Genomic DNA, 23,747 nt, shown 5'->3' on the forward strand with positions numbered 1-23,747 from the left:
TATATACACTGAATATAGATCATTCCTGTATGTATAACAATAAGCAAAATTCTATACACAAACACATAGACACACACGTACATGTACGCACATACACGCACTCACACACGCACGCACACATTATAGATATATATATGTATGCCTGCGCGTGTGGTTGTATGTACATCTTATAAAAACAGTTATAATTGTAAACATAACTACAATCTATGTTTGAAATGTGTGTGTGTGTGTGTGTGTGTGTGTGTGTGTGTGTGTGTGTGTGTGTGAATGCATGTGCATATGCATGTACGTGCGTGCGTATGTATATATGTAGGTAGGTAGGAAGGTAGGTGTGTATGAAAGTATGCATATATACAAATGTGTAAGTGCATTTGTTATAGTGTGCGTGAGTATATTTGTTACAGTTTTTTATGCAGTATATATATATATATATATATATATATATATATATATATATATATGACTGTATGTCATGCATTATTTGTATCTGCCCCAATAAGACATACGTGGAGCTAACAATAAAATCAGAGTTGATTGTCTTCGTGAGAGTTCCAGCTTTGGTGGAGAATTTGACGCCATTGTGAAGTTCTTCAACTTCTTTGTTTCTCTTTTTCTATATCTGTTTCTAAATCTGTCTTTTTTTCTTTCTTCCTTACTGTCTTTCTCACTTTCTTTCAGAATATTTCAACTTTTGAAGGCGACAAGAAATTTTTTTTGATTCTGAGTAATCTTTCAACCTCTGTTTTTCTCTGACACTCATACCCCACCTCTCTCTCTCTCTCTATCTCTCTCTCTCTCTCTCTCTCTCTCTCTCTCTCTCTCTCTCTCTCTCCTTGCACTCTCTCTCTCTCTCTCTGCTTTTCTCTCTCTTTCTCTCAATATTTATTCAAATACTTATCTTGCCAGCTAATTCCATCTCATTCACTCGCAACCATTCTATATACAAACCAGCCAGCCAACCAGCCAGTCATGTCCCACCTATTATCTACTTTCGACTTACCTACCTACCAGCGTACAAACACAGCTACATACATACACACACACATGCATACACACACACATGCATACTCACACATGCATACTCACACATGCATACATACACACATGCATACGTACATACATGCATACATACATACATACATACATACATACATACATACATACATACATACATACATACATACACATATTAACTTATACAATGAAAAGATTGACAATGACTTCCAAGTTTCCGCCTGTTTGCCATCCTCAGATTACCTGATGAAGATGAACAAGCCGAAACTTCGGAGTCACAGTCAACCGTTTCCTTATAAAAGTTTATAAACATACTCTACTAAAGCGTATTGAGTAAGTCTTAAGCTTAATATAGAATTGTTTTTATATCTTAACATAAACGCACACACACACACATCGCTTTTTAATCCGTTTCTCTTCCGAGGAAGAGAAACTATTTACTTATTTCTTAGTAATAATTCTTTTTCTAGTTTCAGTTCGAGAGTTGCGGTCATGCTGGGGCACCGCCCTCAGTTTTGCTACATTTTTATATTTTCATTACTTAAAACATCCTCTGATTCGTGGCATTTAGTGAGTGAGGTAGTTTAATGTTGCTGTCCTCAGTATTTCTTGCCGTGAGATAGGTTTTATCCGGAACTGTCGACAGGAGGAGATCCAATTTTGTCTTGAAGATACCAACATCCACTCCATGTCGGGCTCTCAGGTATTTTGGGAGAATACTGCAGAGCTGTGAGGTTTTGAAATCCAAGCTGTTGCTGTATCTGGCCCTCTATCTTGATGGTGATGGGATCTTTGGCACTATACAGTGGCCCCGCCAATTCTGGTGTTTGTGTAATTTTCAATGCCAAAGTTTAGCACTAGTCCTTTCTGGATTTTACAAATGTATATCACTGCATATTTTCCCCTCCTTCATTCCAGAGAGTATCAACATTTTCAGCCGTTCTCAGTAGCTGACCTGTTGAGATCTTTATGTAACTTCACTGTTGCTTCGAGTCCTGCCGTTAATTTTACACTGTGTGGTGATATAGTTAGGAGCAGTAGTCTAAGCGGCTGAGGACTAATGTGATCCAGGGGACCATCATGGTTTCCTGTTCTCTCGTTCTGAAAGTTCTAAGGATCCATCTGGCCAACTTATATGCATGTAAGTACGCGCGCGAGTGTGTGTATGTGTGCGTGCATAAGTCTTCTACCTCTGTATTCATCGTAAATAAAATCTTTCCCTTCAGATTTGTAAAAGGGCGGTATTTTTCTAAATGCAATTATTATGTTGCTTGTCTTACAATCTAGTGAAGCTGGTTCCGTTTTCCGTCCAATGGAGAGTATTAAAATTGTGATTCCATTTCAGTGTCAGCTAAAGTGTTGATGTTTACTGTCTTATTTCATTTTATTATTATTTTTATTTACCGTTTGGCATTTAGCTCAGTTTTTAAATTTTGATCTAATGCGTCTTCCTAATTATTATTTCGTGTTGTCCCTACCTAATGTAATTGTTTGTCTGTCTTTAGTCTAAATCTCTTATCTTTGTTTCATTAGCATAATATTATTGCCTTAATTTATATTTCTCTCTTTAAGGTCACCTTTGTGCCTTTTTCTTAGCCATAAGTCCTGAAACTGGTCTCGATGCACCTTCGTCCCTTTTTCTGTGGCCACAGAAAAGATTTTCGGAATGCAGTCATCTTTCATTCAAACAACATGTCCTACCCATCTGCACTGAAGTCTCAGCAGCAGGCTTTGGATACTGGAGATGTTACATTTTTCTAAGATTTTGATATTTGATATCTTGCCATTTTATGTTGCAGATATTGCACAGACAACACATGTGAGAGGTTACAAGTTTCTGTCCCATACAAAAGTGTGCTCAAAATACAAGATTTGTATCAAAACTACTACTACTACTACTACTAGTAGTAGTAGTAGTAGTAGTAGTAGTAGTAGTAGTAGTAGTAGTAGTAGTAGTAGTATACAGCTACTGTGACAACCGTCATCACTACAGCTACCGCCAAACAATCCATTACAATCTTTGCGATGATGCATTACAACCACAACATATAAATACAAACTGCTCGACCCCTCAATCATTGCAATCACCATCACGCTTCTACAGCAAAACTATGGAGAAAAGGCACTGTTGCAGCTGCTACCACTGAAGCACTACCGATACTGCCACACAAATACAGCGGACACCGATTATGGTCACTCGACCCGTTAGAAACAGCAGCTGACTCTCCCTCCAATCACACATACAACTGTCTATAAAGAGGACACATTAGATAATATAGTCTTAGATACAATATACCTTAATAAAAAGACTAGACAACCACGTTTGGAATGTCTTTCATCCTAGACCTAATGAAGCAAAACTGACTTTCGGCTGCGACTAAACATTGTCTTCGATTCTGTCAGTTCTATTTGTCCGTTGGGTGTGACACGTTTTCCTTTCTCCATTAATTTACCAGCGCAAATATCTGAGAGATGAGGTGATAGAACTCTCGCTACTGATCACTTCCGGCCAATCAGTTAGCACACAATTCACACTGTTTGATCAGCAAATACGACTATCTTTACTTGACAAATACTTTCATCAATAACTTCATCAGATTTTCTTGTTGCTAGTCTCTGGTCTTGTGAGATTTATTAGCATCATGGGTAGTAAAGGGGGTGGAGGGAACTCGGTGAATCAGGTCTCGTTTACATGAACATGTGTCCCAGTTTAGCATCGAAAGACGACACAAAAGCCTCTACGCGTTTGTCTCGAGTGCTCTCTGTTAATTTGTAGTACTACACACGCGAGCGCACGCACTCATGCACACACACACACACGTAGGGACACACATGTATATATTATATATGTGTATGAGTGTACACACACACACACACACACACACACACACACACACACACACACACACACACACATAAATATATAATATATACGTGTGTGTGCGTGTGTAGCACTACAAATTAATGGAGAGCACTCGAAACAAAAGTGAAGAGACTTTTGTGTCGTCTTTCGATGCTAAACTGGGACGTATGTTCATGTAATATATATATGTATACATATGTAATATATATATAATGTACGTATGTATGCATACACACACACACACACACACACACACACACACATATAGGAGGTGGAGGAATAAGCATCTGAAATGCATTTGTGCTTTTCTCTAAATGGAGAGAAAATTTTGCGCGCGTCCCTCGGCGTTGTCACTTAAAAATTGTTTTTTGTCTTGCCAGGTGATTTTCAACACCTTTCTCGGGTACTTTGTGTGGAAGTGAATTGGCTTTTAGTATAGCGTTCATAAACCGCCCATGTCTCACAGGCGCACGGTAGCGTAGGTAGTACAACTGCTTGGTGCACCTTCAATTTGGTGGCCAGCTTAATATCTCTCCTCTTTCACACTGATTCACTGAGCTTCCCTTCTCGATGCGTGTATCGACCTCATCTTCAATGATCTGGAGAGTTTACTGCCGAGGTATATGAACTTAACAACCTTCAGTGTTTCCCCTTCGACAATGATAGCTGGTGGAGCTTCTGTGGGGCAGGTTGGTACATGACCTCTGTCTTCTGACTACTGATTGTGAGGCAAAAGTTATTGCAGGCTGTGCGAAAACAGTTCATGCTCTACTGCAACTGGGCTTCTGTGGCGGCGTTAAGTGCGCAGTCGTCGGCGAACAACATGACATCAGCATTTCCTCCAATAGAAGCAGAGGTTCAGGAAGCAAACTTCTCACGAATGCCAAGGCACCAAGATCTGACTCCACCCCTGCTGAACTATACAAGGCAGGGGGGACCAATCTTGGCACAGAAGCTCACCAATCTCATCTAGATCATGTGGCAACTAAAAGTTTTTCCTCAAGTGCTCAAGGACGCTTCTACTGTCCGTCTCTACAAGAGAAAGGGCAACGGGCAGTCCTGTGACAACCATCGAGGAATTTCTCTCCTTGCCATTACTGGCAAGATACTCTCAAGAGTCCTTAACCATCTCACTCACCATATGCAAGACAGATACCTGTCAGAGAGTCAGTATATCTTCAGAGAGGGTCGTGGGACAGTTGACATGATCTCTGCCGCATGCCAACTTCAGGGGGAAGTGTAGATCTAACCAAGGCCTTTGAGACCGTCGGTCATGAGGGGCTTTGGAGGATTATGGGATAAATTTATCACCATGGTGCGACAGTTCCCCGACCTCATGCTCGTACGAGCACTGGACAATAGAGATTCTTCCGACGCCTTCTCATTCACTAACTGACTCCAGCAGGGTTTTGTACTTGCACTTCACTGTTCACCTGTTCTCAGTCACTCTGCCGGTTGCCTTCCGTAGCGACGACGAAACCAGCATCGAGACCAGTTTCAGGACTTATGGCAAACCCTTCAGCCTACAGAGGCTACAGGCCAAGACCAAGATGCGCGCGTGTGTATATGAGTGTGTGTGTAATATACACATGTACTGTACATGTATAATATGTGCATATTTATGTCTACTTGCAGATAGATATATGTATGTGAATATGATTGTCTGCGTTTCAGAGCACTGTGAAGTGGGAGTAAATTTTCAAAGAATCCGAGGCTACGACTTTTGTTTCAATCATTGCACTTCACTTACACCTCATGGATTCATCTAGATTAATCGTTAACTAAAGAATTGGTGAAGACCTTCGTCATCAATCTCAACTCTAAGATTCCTGTTCGCATGTTTCTTCCTACTGACTTTTAAGAGGAATTCTCTAGTGAGGTTGAACGTGTTTTACGCGAAGACAGCCTCACAGTAACACTCTAACAAACTATGGTACATACAAGACACAGGAGAGGAAAGAACGTCAAACTAAATTCACCAATTCACTATATTGTGTTTTTTATTTTTATTTCTCGTTTTAGGAAGCGTCGGATGAGTTTGGCCTCGTCATTTTGAGTTGAAACCAAGAACGCTGCCGTCAGCACAATGACAGAATCTTTTGGACGGAACTATATTATTGACTTGTTTTCAAGATGTCGCAATTCTCGTCAGTTAGTACTTTTCATCGTCTTCATCGCCCTTTTCCTAGACAACATGCTGTTAACAACAGTAGGTAAGTACCATACACTTGAGATCCTTCTTTTTATAATATCTCTCTTGTTATGAAGAGTTCGGTGAATGTTGAAAGTCGTAATAAGACGAACAATTATCACCCCGAAAATAGCCAGACTAGTGTGTATGAAGTATTTGGTAAGGAACGATTAACTCGGTCGTATTTTCCCATAATCGCTGTTTGTGTGTAGAGCAGTAGAACACAATGTGTGTTGTTATGGCAGCTGTTTAACCCTTGGTCAGCCCCTATCGAGAAGACCTTTTAATCAAAGACATTCCACTTATGACCTCGTTACTTTTTCGATGTATGCAGGATTACATTAACTGTGATACTTCCTTATTTAAGACGGTAAAGTGTGATTCGAAAGAGATTTTACTGTCATTTGTAGCAGATTGATCGACTGCTCAAAGCAACTGTGTAAAAGTGTCTCTTGCTTGGATGCTCGAGTCCATCTTTAAGTTAAGTGTTGTGTGTGTGTGTGTGTGTGTGTGTGTGTGTGTGTGTGTGTGTGTGTGTGTGTGTGTGTGTGTGTCTGTGTGTATGTGTGTGCCTTGTGTAAAGGAATGGAAGAAGAAACTCAACCCACGACGAGAAACGGAGTAAATTTACCAGAGGGAGTACCAGCGAAGGAATTAAAAGTACAGAGTCATTCAGACCAGAAACGAAACAACTCAGAACTACGGAAACCTAAAGACATAGAGACACAGACGAAACACATAGAGTTGCACTCAAACGAACACACAGACACACAAATACAAGCACACACAGACACACACATACACGAACACACAGACACACAAATACAAGCACACACACAGGCACACAAATACTTGAACACACAGACTTAGAGACGGAAATACAAGAACCCATAAAACAGCAGGAAAATAGAAACAAAAAGAGGCAACATGAAAAGCACAAACGAAAAGAAAACTTACAGTGAGATAGGAAACCCCAACTTGAAAGGGGTAAGTGACAAGTTATTATAATTTTGTAAAGATTTGTAGAGACGTCGGTTCTTACGGAACAGTCATGTTGAAGTGGCAATAAACATGCTAGATAGATAGATAGATAGATAGATAGATAGATAGATAGATAGATAGATAGATAGATAGAGAGGCTGAAAAAAAATAGTGCTCGAATCCGAGTGTGTGTATGTATTTACGAGTCCACAACCTGCGTGACTTCCTGGTCCACAGTTTCTTCCCTAACCCCACCTCTCAGCCTGGCTCGTTCCTCTGCTCCCGTCCACGCTACGTACTTGTCCCTACCTCTCCAACACTACCATCCTTACAAGCACCCTTCATCGTCCCTATCTCATCACCAACTCATTCACCTGCACTTCCAGCAACGTCATTTACTGCATCTCCCGCTCTTTCTGCCCTTCCCTGTACATCGGTCAAACGGGACGCCGCTTGGCTGACCCGTTCGCGGAGCACCTCCAAAACATCAGACTCGGCAATGACACCCTGGTCTCACGCCATTTCCGCTCTACTGGTCATTCACTACAATATCTGTCTGTGTTCGGACGGTCTTTGCACAGGGGCCATCTGGACTCCCGCCTTCGCTGTGAACAGGGATTAATCTTCTCTTTTCGCTCCTTTGCACCATATGGGATCAACTCCCCTCCTCTCTTCATCTGACTATTATATATCCACTGTTGTAGGTCTACAGAAATAACTAAGTTGGTACAATGCTCCAAGCATCAACACCTACTTAACAACACTACATCTGCTATCATCGTAGCATTAATGTGACGGTCGCTTGTAAAAAGAGGGGGAGAGAAACGGACGGACGAAGAGAAGGCCAAACGAAATTAGAATGAGGCAAACATATTGACAGATTAACTAAGAAGAGAGAACAAGATATATTTCCATGAGAGCACAATATCTCAATCGCCCATTGTAGTTCGTGCTTCAATCCGAAATATCTTAACAAAAATCACTGATGGCATTTGACTTGTAACATGACCGAAGTATGCATATCCGGTCACGTGACATCATGGACGTGTTCATTCACTGCACAACGCTTTGCGGAATTTGCATATGGATCGGGAGAAGTTCGTGCAGTGAAATGAATGAGTTGCGTGTACACACACACGCGCCACATATATGCGCACACAAATATGTGTGTATGTATCTGTATTTATGTGTGTGTATATAGACAGTGTGTGAGAGGGAGGGTAACAGAGCGCTGTTCCTATCACTTATGCATATATATTTGTGCACCACGTATAGAAATGTGGGTGGAAAGAATGAAATATAATAGAATTGCGGAGAGGGTGGATGGGAGAAGATAAAGAAAATACGTTGACAGATTCCAAATAGACAGATCGATAGAAGGACAGACAGACACAGATATCTTTCTAGCAATCGATCTGGAATTTGTCAGAAAATTTTCCTTTTCTATCTCTCTCCCGCTCCCTCCCACTCCCCACTTCTGCTTCGATATTTCCGTAATTCCATCGGAATCTACAGACACATGTCACAAATATGCAAAAAAATATACAACAATAATAATATACATATTTGTGGGCTCGTGGATATATTTATATATTTATAATGACAGAAGCACAGCTTTTTCTCTCCCTCATTTCCTCTCTCTCTCTCTCTCTCTCTCTCTCTCTTCCTTTCTTGACCTTTATCTCTCTCCCCCCCCCCCTCTCTCTCTCCATCCGCTTGTTCTGTCTCTTCATATGCACAGACGTCCTATGCGGAGATGACCTCTTTGAAATAGCAGCCAAATCTTCAAAGGACAATCTATTGTCTTTGAAAAGGACATATTTGTATCCTAAGTGTAGTTAGAGAAACATATTGGATAGTCATGGCTGGAAGGCTTTTGTTCATAAGAATGACCGTTTAGGACCAACCTGGGGCTACAAGACAACACTGTTTGCCTGTCTAGTGACATACCTCCATGCTACAAATAGTGATTTCAAATTCTGGCACGTGACCAGTAATTTCGGGGGAGGGGATAAGTCGATTACATCGACCCCAGTGTTCAACTGGTACTTATCGGCCCCCTAAGGACGAAAGGCAAAGTCGACCCATGTAGAATTTGAACTCAGAACCTAAAGACGGACGAAATGCCGCTAAGCATTTTGTCCGGCGTGCCAACGATTCTTTTCTACCCTAGGCACGAGTCCCGAAATTTTGGAGGCGGTGGCCAGTCGACCTCAGTACGCAACTGGTACTTAATTTATCGACCCCGAAAGGATGAAAGGCAAAGTCGACCTCGGCAGAATTTGAAAGCTGAACGTAGAGACAGACGAAATACCGCTGAGTATTCGACCCGACGGGCTGACGCTTCTACCAGCTCCTCACCGCCTTCCATGCTACAAATATCAACATGTACGGTAACATGTAAATTCTCAGATTCAGAAATATATTCACACGGAGATTAATGTCTATATTTCAGTGTGTGTGTGCGCGTGCGTGCGTGCGTTAACTGATAGACGGAGATGCATGTGGATTAACATATATATGTTTGCCTACAGATTTGTATCCATATGAACATGTAGGTCACTACGTAGATGAACACAAATATTTACGTACAAGTTATCATATAGATTAACGTGTAGATAAACATACGTCGTATATAATAACATGTAGGTGTATATGTTGTTTGGGAATTTGACGAAAATTGTGTTGTCTTCTCTCTCCGATTGTGGAAAGTTATCAAAGTTGATTATATACCAGTTAAATCATTGAACTAACGTTGTATATGCCTCGCCACAAATTATTCCTCATTAGTTTTTGATGCATTCCTCGCTAAATATGTTGACGCACATTTTTATTGTATAATTGTAAGTTCTGTTCTGGTCTTTGGCACTCTCATGTGCCCGTTGCCAAGGGACATTCAATTATTGTCATTCGATTGCTGCATTTCAGCGACTACATCTCACAGCAGTAAACAACATGGATCGGCTACATATAATGTTGTCGTTCAACCTGATTGAAATTGTAGCCTGACCTAGCTCAAATTTCGCTTTACTGTCTTAAACAAAAAAGGATATGTAGGGTAATGTTATCCCTGATATACAAAATGACGAGATGGCCATGGATAGAGCGTCTTTGATCATAAACCAATAGTTAAAATCAGTTACCCTAATGAAGAACAAACTTAAGTGGATATCGAAGATTACCTTTCCAGAAAAGCTTGTATTTGTTCGATATGTGACAGCAACTTGACAAAATAGGGCCATGTTGAATTAACGGCCATACTGACTCATTACAGTATTCAACTTGTTAACTGGACCGACAGCCATGTTGGAAAGGGAAAATTCCCATCAAGAGAGACGAGCCAAGAAATGTAACGATTTTCTTTCATTGAGATCGTTGGTGAAATGTGGAGAAATAAAATTTTCAGGACGTGAACAAGAGACAAATGAAGAGATATTCTAGAAAAGCCTGTCCATTGTAATACCTTTTTGTTTAACTAATTGACTTAAGAAACAGCGAGGATCTAACAAATGGAGCCACAAAAATATTCACACGGTGGAATCAGTTATTTTACTGTGAAGAAGAAAGACCCGGTGTTGGAAGCAGTGGCTTTCATCGTCTTCCCACCCCCTCCATTACATTATATTTGTATCACAACCATAAAAACTTCCACCGCCAAGGTCTTAGACATTATGACAGTGTTTTTTTTTTAAGATACAAATTATTATGCAGTTCTAGATACATTTTGTTTGACCTATGGTCAAGGCTGCAGTGCTTGTGGCCATAAGGTCTGTTCGATCAAAATTGATCTGGGGCTCAACAACCAGTGAGCAGCGACTCATATGGCTGCTCTCTTATGACCACCCTAAACCACTTCAACAACCACAGGCACAATTGTAAAGAGATAATTACACACCGCCTCGCTCCAACTACTTCAACAACCTCACTCTATAGTGAACATCCAATAGTTGACAGCCATTAGTCAATACAGCTTCCAACAAGCAAGTGTATTTTGTCACAGCGGATCGGTCGACAGAATCGATCAGTACTACAGTCATTGATTGATTAGATGAGTCCATATGAGAGCATTCATCATTTGAGTGTGTCATTTGGCCAACTTTTTGTGTTTTTTTTATTTTATCACTCACGGCATATTTATTACATCACTGCTTTTCATTTTAAGGAGCGCGAAAATATTGAAATTCACTTCAAGATGTTAGTTTCAGAATCAAAATTTGGAGTAGTTTTACTCTACAGTCAATGGAAGAACTCAATGTTGCGACTAATCTACCATGCTTGCATTTCTCTTCTTTGACACATTATTATCTTAATTTTAATATCGAAGATCAGCATTTCTTTACAATATGAGATGGTTGCAGTCAGAAACTTTATCTTACAGCAAAGTTCGGCTTAAACTGAGACCAAAGGCATTATATATACATAAATATTTGTTTAATGTTTCAGCTGCAAAGCTGTGGTCATGCTGGAGCACCAGCATTGACTGAGCTACACCATTAATTGGAACCTCCTCTAATATGTAGCATTTGGTCAATGAGGGAGTTTCATGCTGCTGCCCTCATCTGAGTTTCCTGCCGTGAGGTAAGCTCGTCTGGAACCCGTAACAGGAAGAGATCCAATTTATATATATATATATATATATATATATATATATATATATATATATATATATATATAACAAACTGAAGGGATGATATGCCCTATCCATAAGGGAGGAAACAAAGCAGATGCTAAAAATTATAGGCCTATCTCTCTGACCTCACATATCAATAAAGTAATAGAATGAATAGTCCGCAAGAAACTAATCACCTTCCTAGGAGAAAATGACTTACTGACTGACACCCAGCATGCATTTCGTCCAGGTAGAAGCTGTCTGACACAGCTCCTGCAACACTACGACTGGGTGTTAGAAAAGCTGCTGAAGACTCAAGCGTGGATGTGATACATCTCGACTTTTCAAAAGCCTTTGACAAAGTTGACCATGGTATGATATGTCACAAACTGCGCGATCTGGGCATATGCGGAAAACTTGGAGAATGGCTGCACAACTTTCTAAAGGATAGACGTCAGGCAGTAGTGGCCAAGGAAACGCAAATAGCCAGTGGTGTTCCACAGGGCACTATCTTGGGGCCACTGCTGTTTATAGTGACCCTCTCAGATTTTCAAACCTTCCCGATCTTTCCATGTAAGCGGTTTCTCTCTCTTACCCCTAAAATTGTTAGACTCAAAACCGGACTTCGGAATTCCGCGTAACGAATTATCAACTGCATTTTAATAATGAATTTTAAAATGAAGAGAAAGAAGAAGAGAGAAGGAAAGGAAAAAGAATGTTTAAGGTTGAGAAACTTGTCCAAGCAATGGTGCTTCCCATCGTCGCTGACTTGCAAGAAACAGTCATAAGATTATTGATGTTACTAAAATTTAATTTTATCTTTTTGAAAGTATCAGGATTAGGAACTTTATTTTTTAATCTGTTTACTCCATCAAGAGATACCTTTCAATTCGTTCTTTATTCCATTTCAATTCGTTCTTTATTCCATTTCAATTCGTTCTTTATTCCATTTCAATTCGTTCTTTATTCCATTTTAATTCTTCATTTTTTCCATTTTACAGAAAATTAACCTTGAGGTTTTTTTGTTGAAAATATTTTCTGAAATTTGTCTTCGTACAATCCGATAATTATAATTTAACATCTGAAACAAAACAACCGGAAGTAAATAAATGGTATTTGCATGTCACCATCGCAACCTTCCTTCATTTGTCAAGAAAAAAAAAGAGAGAGAAAGCCAGCAGTGAAATGCTTTTGTTAATGAATCTGAAAAAGTTTTATTTGTGATGACATCAACATCAACAACATTTAATTTGCAATCGCAACAAACTGTAATAATTTTAAAGAATCCTTTAAGGAAACTTTAGAATATTTCGTTTTAATGATTCGCCCATTCTCTAGTTTCCTTCCAAATTGGCAAAAATTGTTGCTGTCGTTGTTTTGCCCCCAGGTCAGCTCTGTTGTAAAAAAAAAAAGAACCAGGATCACAGGAAATCCAGCCGTAAACATTTCGTCTACATTATCCGATACGTTCTTCCTTTTTTAAAGCCTAGAGTGCGATTATATAAAGATTTGACTGTTATCTTTAACATGTCTAGCGACCACATAACTACTCTACGATTGGGTATTAAAGCAAAGAATTCACACAGTTCGGCATTTGTTTAAAGTTGGCAGAAGCAAATGAATTTCAAAATAGCAGGACAAACCATACCAAATGTTAAGAAGAAACCTGTAAAAAGTTTAGAACGATGGTACACCATCTTGTCTGATAAGAGAAGAGGCATTGAGATCATGGCACAAACTGAGGATGGGTGAAAAGCAATTGATAAGTCAAAACTACCAGAGAAATACAAGATTTGGTGTTTGCATTTTGGTCTATAGCTCTATCTTGCTTGCCCTCTGAGCATATACGAGGTAGCATTATCAAGAGTGGAGACCATGAAGCGAAAATGCAGTATTTGCATCAGAAATGGCTCGGTTTACTTTGAACAATTAACAGTTCAGGGCCATATCGAAAGCTGTCTCGTCAACTGCCAAATTAATTGCTAAGATCTGCAAATCTGGAAAGGTGCAAACAGTCATTATAATGAAGAAGTCCGAAGCTGTAGAAGTACAGGACAATCCGTCAGATGTAAAAACTGCAGGAAAACTGTGCACAAAAAAAGAAACTGATGACATAACAGCATCATTGGAGCATCGAGAAGGGGGAGGAGTGCAATTCAAAGCAATTGGAAAGGCATTGGTTGTAATCCGTTTAAACCATTTTCATCGATGACACAGAGGGAGTGCAGAGCCGCAGTTCATGGCTGTGTTAAGGCCCGAAAAATCAGGCAAGGGAACTGCATTCGATTCAGTGCCATCAACAAGTCCAGATAATCAAGTGGGAAGTTATTGAAAAGAAGGTTTGGCGGGATGATATTTGCAAGTAGAGCACCTCACAGTTCCGCTTCCTCCTTCGATCCACCTTTGATGTATTGCCATTTAATACCATCACATCCCTCAACTGCTGAAGTGGAAAATAGCGAATGACAACTGGTGATGAGGAAAAGTTGGTGCGCTAAAGCATGTTCTAGCTGCTCGATGGCGTTGGAAGTGTATACATGGAGGGAGATACAATGAGGTCCTCAAAATACTCTGCAATGTCGGTAAGAAGCAGACGGAAATGATCAAGAAACCGCAGAAGGATGGTAGTAAACAGTTTATCACGTTTGTCAATGTCAAGATGGTTACCCAAAACGAAAGGAGAAATTTGTGAATGAGGATAACTGAGATGGAGTATGGGAGGAGGCAGCAGCAGATTTTGAAGCGTGTGACCGCCTCTTTCCAACACTAACAAAGAAGAAGCTGGATACGACAAGATGGTGTGATGAAAGTAAGATAATACACCTTGTTGAATTAACTGTCCAATAGGAAGACAGTACAGTTGCAGCCCAGATTAAGAAAGATGAGCATTGTCAGACGGAACCAGTAGACTGTGTAGATACTGGTTGGAGTGTAATACACTTCCCTGTAGTATTTGAATGGATGGGGTTTTGTTGGAACCAAACTGAGACAGTGGCTGCTATCGATTGGTGTCAAACATCAGCAAGCAAACGCCATTTTGAAAGAAATCTAGGCAACAGTTGAGATCCAACCATTGGATATGGTTGAACATGTATATCCTGGCTAGAGAGGTGATGATCTTGAAAAGGACTTGAGGTCGAATACTGGTAGTCAAACAAGTAGGTAGGGGGTTTCACTTCAGTGAGGGGACCGGTGCGCAGTAAAGTCATCAAAGGTCCCGAAACTGAGCATTTTTCTCTTGATGACTTCTAAAACCTATTGATGTCCAGTATGCAAACTGACTGCACTTGCACTAACAAGTTGTTTCAAAGTCTCTAAGGTTTGTTGAAAGGGAATACACACACACACACACACACATGCGCAAATGTATATATTGAAACGATCGTAATTAATGAATAAATGTAATACCATCACTTCTATTCTTGAACTTACTCTAACCCTAACTCCACAACTAACAAATTCTCTCTAGAATTTCAATTTGTATGGAATAGTTTGACCATTTTTTATGTATTCATTAACCAGTGTTCTCAGGAATGCTGAATGTGGAAACCGCTCGGATTTCTAAATCCCCTTTAATCTTAGGTATATATCATGTGTGTGTGTGTGTGTGTGTGTGTGTGTGTGTGTGTGTGTGTGTGCGTGCGTGTGTGTGAGAGAGAGAGAGGGGGAGAGAGAGATAGAGAGAAAGAGAGAGAGAGAGAGAGAGAGAGAGAGAGAGAGAGAGAGAGAGAGAGAGAGAGTCTGTATTGATATTTACTGATCCTGGGTTTTTTCTTGACATTAAATGGTTCTTGGAAGTCAATCTCGCGTATTTTACTGACAAATGAAGGACAAAAAAATACAAAGTGAAAGTAAAAAATGTCTAGAATAATTTCTTTTATTTTTGTCACTGTTTTCCATTTGCTTTGATTTATAAATGTGGCAGACATTTAATTTATAAGAACAGTAATATTAATATGTATAACAATAATAACCCGCTGTGAAGTTTATGGTCTGAATTTCTCTATGAAGTAACTCATAGCAAAGCCGCCCTCTCAGTGTATGTGCTTATGTGTATATACACATCCACACATGTGCACGTACCACACACACACATATGTACTTACATTCATACACTTATCCCTATGTGTGTATGTATATATATATATATATATATATATATATATATATGTATGTATGTATGGCACACAAAAGCGAGAGACAGTCACAAAGATAATAGACAACTCTATAACTATTAATGATACGACTACGAAACAGTCTTTGTGCAGCTGATCGATCTGCTAGATTTAGCAGTCAAATATTCCGTAAGTGACAACATTTCAGTCTGAAAACGACTGTAGCTGAGTTAATGACGGTCTTCATAAATCTACTGAAGCAAGGTTCATCTGTGGCTAAACAAGACAAGCAATTTGTTAGGGACACAGCCATCCGAGAAAGACTGATTGGTCGATTAGGTCAACACCATTGCATGCGCGTGTGTGTGTTCGTGTGCTCGCGCGCGCGTCTCGCGTATGTGTATTTGCACAAAGAAAGATTATCAGTTTCCACAGATATATGCACGCAGTCCTATACATGTATCTGAGTGTAGGTACGCACGCACGCACGCACGAGGTGGTATCGAAAGGTTCCCTGGCTAGTTATGTTTGATAAATAAAAAAAAATAGCTTATTTATCTAAGTTTTTTCACATCATCTTCGAAATAATCACCTTGCGCAACAATACACCAGACCCAACATTTCTGCCACTTCTGGAATCCGGCCTGGAAGGCGTTAACCGTAAGCGAGTGGAGGACCTTCTGCGATTCGGTCTTGATCTCGACAACAGTGTTAAAACAACGACCTTTGAATTGTATTTCCATCTTGGGGAAGAAATGGAAGTCTGCAGGCGCTAAATCTGGTGAATAGGACTGGAACCGAAATGAAACCATGTTGTTTTTTGGCGAGAATGTCACATACTCGTTTCATCTTCGAAACAAAGTGGAGCCGACCAGTCTAAAGTGTATAAACACAATGTATAAGCAATATATTAGTTTGCAATGACACCGCTAAAACTGAATAAAATTCGAATTATGCACTAAAAGCAGCTCCTGCAGTCACCTAGGTGGGTGGGGTAAAATTTCGTTTCGCCTAGGAGGATATCGTATTTTTGAAACGTGATAATTCTATAAAGGGATTTTTCCTGGACGGATGCAGCTTCTGACTTTTCAATAACACACATGCGTTAAGTATATCATATACGAGATGAATATCTAATATAATAAATGCGATTGTCAGTGTGTCACGCTTTTTCAACTTTATTCCTAGACGCTGTAGCCCAACATATCATACCATTTTGAAATCAGGCCGATTCCGTGAGTAACTTAAAAACATTCCGGGTGGAACCCGGACCCGCAATCCTGAAACTTTGGATTCCCAAGTTTTCATTACTGCAATTGTTTACGGCGAGTTTTTTTTGTACGATAACAATTTTTACTAGGTGGACCCGTGAAAACTTCACGAAAACTATAAAAAATAGTGACTCCATTTGATAACTATCGAATAATTATGGGCATAACTATTGATGTATACCCCATCGACTTTGTTGTCTCATAAATTCCATAAATAAGCGCTTAGATCCTGTTGATTGAGTATAGCTGTAACCAGAAAGTAATGACTGTTTAATTTGGTTTGCTTCCTCTCGGGCGATGCTTTTATTCTTAGTTTTCGTCTTTCTCTCACCTGTCACTGCCATATCCCTGCCGAACAATTCTCTCTCTTTCTCTCTCTCTCTCCTTCTCTCTCTCTCCTTCTCTCTCTCTCTCTCTCTCATTGCCACCCCACCCCACTTTAGTACTCAATGCCCTGCTGTCCTTCTTGACTCCAAAGCCAGATACACAGAACGTACTCGATGTAACTACGAAGTCTCGTCTCCTCTCTCCAGGAACCAACGTTCACAACCAGCCCCGTCTCTTTCACTGTTCCCAAAGTCTGTTTATTTTTCTCTATTTTCTACTCTGTATCTCTCGATCGGTGCGTCGGTTTGTTCACACGCACAAATGCACACACACACACACACACACGCATACATGCACATATATACATACGTACGTACGTACATACATAAAAATATATACCAGTACATGCATATGAATATGTGAGTGTGCACGTGTGCTTATGTGTGCTTATGTGTGCTTATGTGTGCTTATGTATGAATATAAACACATGTGCGTGTATGTAAGTATTTGTATGTGTGCGTACGCATGCGTGCGTGCATCCGTATGTGTGTGTGAATGTATAATTTGATTGGACAACAGTGGTGGATGAACGGAGAGAAAACAGAAGTTGTGAAGGGTAGGAACGGGGGTGGGGGTAGGTGCGAAAGTTGGAGGAGATAGAAAAATTAGAAATTAATTAGAAACTCATATCTAATTAACTTTTAGACAAATTAATTAAAATTGATAAATAAATGGATAAACACGAGCAAAGACAGAAAGCATGAAATAATTACACACACACACACACACACACGCACAAACACTCACACACACACACACACACACACACATACACACACACACACAGACAGGCACTCACACTCTGTTCCTACACAAATTTATACATACGTAAACACACGTATATATATATATATATATATATATATATATATATATATATATATATATACATACATGTATATATATATATATATATATATATATATATATATATATATATATATATATATATATATATATATATACATATATATATATATATATATATACACACACATACATGTGTAAATGCATACACACACACATAGGTATGATATACACACAAGTGTATCTTTAAGATATTGATGCCTGAATGCATATATTCAAGCTTTCGCGCCGACTTAAACATGTGTGCGCGCGTGTGTATATGCATGTGTATGCATATGCATTCATAAATATATATATATATATTATAGCTCTGTGTGTGTATGTGTGTGCGTATGAAGATATATGGATAAGTGTATAGGCATATATAAATTCCATATAGATAACATAACCCTTTTATAAAACATGACATATAAACTATTTATGACGTGCATAATACACGCACACACATATGTATATATATTTATATACATACATGTGTGTATATAAATATATATATATATATATATATATATATATATAAATAAATATATATATATATAACGATGTGTTTGTATGCGTGTGTAATGCCACACACTTCGTCCAGTCGAAGTGCTCATTCTCTGGGAACACTCTACGACTCGGTAGATCATTAGTGTAGGCTATGACAAAAGTCTCTGTGAAATGAATACACAAGATGAATATATAATGAATAGACATTTTTAATGAAAATAGTATGTTAAAATACCGGTACACCTGTCTGTTTCGGCGCTTGCTCAGCTCTTCAACTGGTGATACATGTGAACTAAAATTTATGCAAAGCATTACTATAAACAGCAGTGTGTGGTATCAAATTGAATATAATGTAACAGGATTTACAATGGGAATAAAGCGAACACGGTTATATAAAGCGAAAAATTCTGTTTTACTGATGTAATGACCATACCACTAAACTGTACTTGTAGGAAATATATTGCGTATGGAAAGTTAAAATAGAGTGGAGCGATTCCTGCGATAATTAGACACACATTAATCTTACAACAGCATATCTTAATTCGTCTAATAGTAGCCTGTATTCATTTACAGAGCTTTACAACTAATTAGGAATTAATTAGTAATATGATAAAAACCTGCAATTAAAGGAAACGAATAGATCTCGAATACAGCAAAATAAAAGTTAATTTGCATATAATTACCTTTCAATAAACCACTAAGGCATCTAAACGTTTCGACTTGTCTGGAACCCATTTTGCTCAGCCTATAAATCTCCAGGAAGCTGTTCAGAAACGTGCAACAAAACGAATACCCGCCGCCAGGCGTCTACCATACTCTGAATGTCTTGCTTCCCTGGGCATGGATACATTGAAGCTCTGGCAACTGACTTGGTTAACATCCACAAAATTATCCACCATCTTTCCAGCAACCTTGGGCACCTTTTTGAATTCCATATGACAAACATTTGCGGACATGCTTATAAAATCAAAAAACAGCATCTATGGCTTTCGGAATCATTTTTTCACGCTCAGAATTGTTGAAGCATGGAATAACCTACCCACAGCAGTCGTTAGCTATCAAGACATTACATCCTTTAAAACTTCCATGCTTCCTGAAATCCGTCAACAATAAACCTGATGGCCTTTTTTATTATTTTTCTTTTAGTTGTGGTTCACCTGAACACTGTATTCAACAATTCCTTTAATATTTCAAATATCTTATCAACAATTACAAGGAAGGAAATAGCATGAAATTTACCACATTTGGGTTTGGTGCCAGTTCCCTTGTCCACTGAAAAAAAGTATTGCATGTTTCCATCTCGTGAAATTGGTGAACCATTCCACACATTGACAATTAATGGGATCATCAGATCAGTCTCTACATCTCCATTATATTTGATAACCCTAAGATTCTGAAATTCTAAATAAGATCTATGAAATATTCTCTCTTAGAAATGCCTTCACTGATTAAAGAAGATCCATCTTTGGAACGGAGAGGAACGGTAATTGATTAGCAAGAACTAAATATTTGTTTTAACAAGGATTGCATTGTTTATTTTGGAGTGTTTTTCTGAGAAAGGCCAGTAGAATATCTGTGGATATGCTTCGCTACCACACGTCTCTGTGTGTGTGTGTACTTTTCTCATGAAGATCCTGAAGATATGGTAATGATGGTGACAACGGCAACAATGTCATTTGTGGAAGCAACAAAACCCAGTCAACTTCAAAAATGAAGTCTGCTATTATCAGAAAGTTAAAAACTGTCAACTGAGGCAATGGTTGCCATCGTTCCCTTGCAGTGAATCCATCATAATCTGGCGAAGAGGAACTAGTCCATCCCTCACTCTGCCTAAAAATGGCTGCAATGCGAATAACGCCTGAAAAAGGTTATTGGTTGTCTTACCGGGAAGAGCACAGGCAAATCTTGAGGCCTGGTACGCTGGCGTAAACAGTGCTGCTACTGCTGCCGCTGCTGCTGCCGCTGCTGCTGCCGCTGCTGCTAATAATAATAATAATAATAATAATGATAATGATAATAATAATAATAATAATAATAATAATGATTTCAAATTTTGCCACAAGGACATCAATTTTGGGGGAGGGGATGAGTCAATTACGTTGACCTCAGTGTTCAACTGGTACTTATCGACCCCGAAAGGATGAAAAGCAAAATAGATCTCGGCGGAATTTGAACTCAGAACGTAAAGACGGACTAAATGCTGCCAAGCCTTTTGTCCGGCGTGTTATCCTACTAGTGCAGCAACAGTTACTCGTAACGCTGCTACTACTACTGCTACTACTACTACTGCTGCTGCTGCTGCCAAGATTAGTAATAAAAACTGTTGCTGCTCTTACAATATTGAAGGTAAAGAAAACATTAATGACAACGTGAGTAGCAACAACAACAACAATGCCAAGAACAACATCGGAGAACATCAGAACAACAACAACATCAATAACATGGACGGCAATTCCAACAATAACAACAACGACTACTAATTATAGCAAAAACAAATAGCAAAAAATGTAAAAGCAATAATAGAAATACTAATTGCAGTCTTATAAAAAGCAGAAACAACAAAAACAAATCTGCGAATTTTGATTAACGACAGATACAATTATCTTTCATACATTTTTGCGCTTTCTGTTTTATTATTTTTTTTTAGTTTTTATTCTCTTAAATTCATTTTGTTTTGTTTTTTTAGTAGATCATAATTTTTTCGTTCTTGTTACTGAGAAGAACTCTTTTGTCAATGGAGGCGGGATTAATATCATTATAATTGTCGACATTTCATGGTAGACGACCCAGCTTTTAAACAAAAGCCCGGCGTATTTATACACCTTCGAACTAATTTCCTGATGACACGAAGAAAATGAAGGAGACCAAAACAAACATTCACCATTTTTTACGAAAAAGAGTTAATGAATTAAACGATCAGGCAGAAACTAGATACATCTGCAGACAATGATGTTACATAGGCGAAGAGAAAATCCCTGACGGCAGGGTTCAGCATAGCAAATACGATACAGTCTTGCTTAGGGAATATAGTTTTAGCAATATATCTTTTATCTTTCACTTGTTTCAGGCATTAGAGTACGGCCATGCTGGGGCGCCGCCTTGAAGGATTTTAGTCGAACGAATCGACACTAGTACTCATTATTATTCTTTCTTTCTGTTTTTTTAAAGCCTGGTACTTATTTTATCGGTCCGTTCTACCGAGCCGCTAAGTAATGGAGATGTAAACACACCAACACCCGTTGACAAAAGGGGCAAACACAAAGACACACACCTGTGTGTGTGTGTGTGTGTGTGTGTGTGTGTGTGTGTGTGTGTGTGTGTGCGTGTGTGTGTGCGCGTGTGCGTGCGCGCACGTGTATACGATGGGCTTCTTACAGTTTCCGCCATCAACCAAATCCATTCGCAAGACTTTAGCCTGCCCGAAGCTATAACTAGAAGACTATATATCGCCCAAGATGCCACGCAGTAGGACTGAACCCGGAACCATGTGGTAGAGAAGTAAACTTCTTACCATACACCTGCGCGTGCACCGCCTTGAAGGGTTTTGTCGAACAAATCGACCCTGATATTTATTCTATCGGTCTCTTTTTGCCATACCGCTAAGTTACGGGGATGTAAACAAACGAAAGTCATAGCTGTACAGAAAAAGTTTATAAATTGATAAGTTCGAGTCTATTTGATTAGAGGTGATTGATGAATTCGGATGTAGCGTGAGCGGTTAAGAGGAGATGAGTTATTAGTTTTAGTCAGTAGAACAATGGTCATCCACTGACCCTTAATTCCATTCCTAAAGGCGTGGCGATTGATGAGGGAGTGCCTCAACATGAGGTGGATCATCAGAATTGCTTGCAGAATGGAATCAGTGTTTGAATGAATAGGATGAGAGAAGGTTTCGAATTCCGGTTAATTTGATGCGACGTTAGACAAACAAATCTAAAGGTTCGTAATTCGCTCGTAGATCTCAGCGAGTCAATTAGGTTATGTTTTGTTGTTGTAATTACTGGTAACTGAAATGTCTATAATTTCAATGAGAGATAGAACGAGAGGTTTTTTTGGTAACAGATATATATTATTTTGACAATGTTTTATTCTTTATCTAATAAATTTCTAATTGGAGATGTCCTATATGTTTATTCTGCATATACACTTTTGTAACTCCTATTGGGAAATGAAACGCGTGTAATGGTGAATAAATAATACCAAATATTTTTTCCACTCACCTGTTTTGATACGTAATTACTGTGCAAAAATTATTTTCCAGTATTTTTCAACTCTTATGCTTGTGTTAATCCCACAACCTTACCTGTTGTTTTTATTTTAGAACAGGTGAATTAATTACTCTCTCTCTCCCTCTTTCTCTCTCACTCTCTCTCTCTCACTCTCTCTCTCTCTCTTTCTCTTTCTCCCTCCTCCTCTCTCTGTCTTTCTCTCACTTTCTCTTCTTTTCTCTCTAGTTCATATCCCAACTGGATCGAGTTTGTTTTTTCTTCTTTCAGAGTTGACCTTCAAAGTACCAACTCTGTTCTGAGGACAATTATGTCGCCTCCTTCGCCTCATCCTCCTCATCCTTTTCCTCATCCTCCTTGTCCTCCTCATCTTCCTCATCTACATCCTCCTCATCCTCCCTGCATTTGTGTCAATATTTATAATTCTGTATAACGCCAGATTTCAACGTCTTGTGTCTCCATCTTTCCCAAGTAATACAGAATAATGGCGGGCAAATAGAGAGGTGATGGTGTGGAGAAGATAACGTCAGGGTTAGTGTGTGTGTGTGTGTGTGTGTGTGTGTGTGTGTGTGTGTGTGTGTGTGTGTGTGTGTGTGTTGTCTATCTGTCGTCAAAATGACAAAGTAACAGAGAAGCATAAGTGATGGAGAGAACGTAGAAAGAGAAAGCGGGTAGATAAAGAGTATTAATGAGAGGGGGAGAGAAGGAGAGCAAGAGAGCAACTGAATTCTATG

At 39.2% G+C, this 23,747-nt stretch overlaps 1 protein-coding gene across 8 annotated transcripts in view; it reads left to right on the plus strand.

The window, feature by feature from the left end:
• The window catches only part of LOC106880489 (synaptic vesicular amine transporter), a 187,706-nt gene that overhangs the window by 74,836 nt on the left and 89,123 nt on the right, over positions 1–23,747 (plus strand). For all 8 annotated transcript variants that reach the window (XM_089362807.1, XM_089362809.1, XM_089362808.1 and 5 more), the window contains one exon: positions 5,900–6,090. In XM_089362807.1, coding sequence (XP_089218933.1) covers positions 5,964–6,090 — 127 coding nt within the window. In that variant the 5' untranslated portion in view covers positions 5,900–5,963. The remainder of the gene's footprint in view (positions 1–5,899; positions 6,091–23,747) is intronic.

The sequence above is a fragment of the Octopus bimaculoides genome, chromosome 14, assembly GCF_046866305.1.
Source record: "Octopus bimaculoides isolate indiv1 chromosome 14, ASM4686630v1, whole genome shotgun sequence".
Lineage (NCBI taxonomy): Eukaryota > Metazoa > Mollusca > Cephalopoda > Octopoda > Octopodidae > Octopus > Octopus bimaculoides.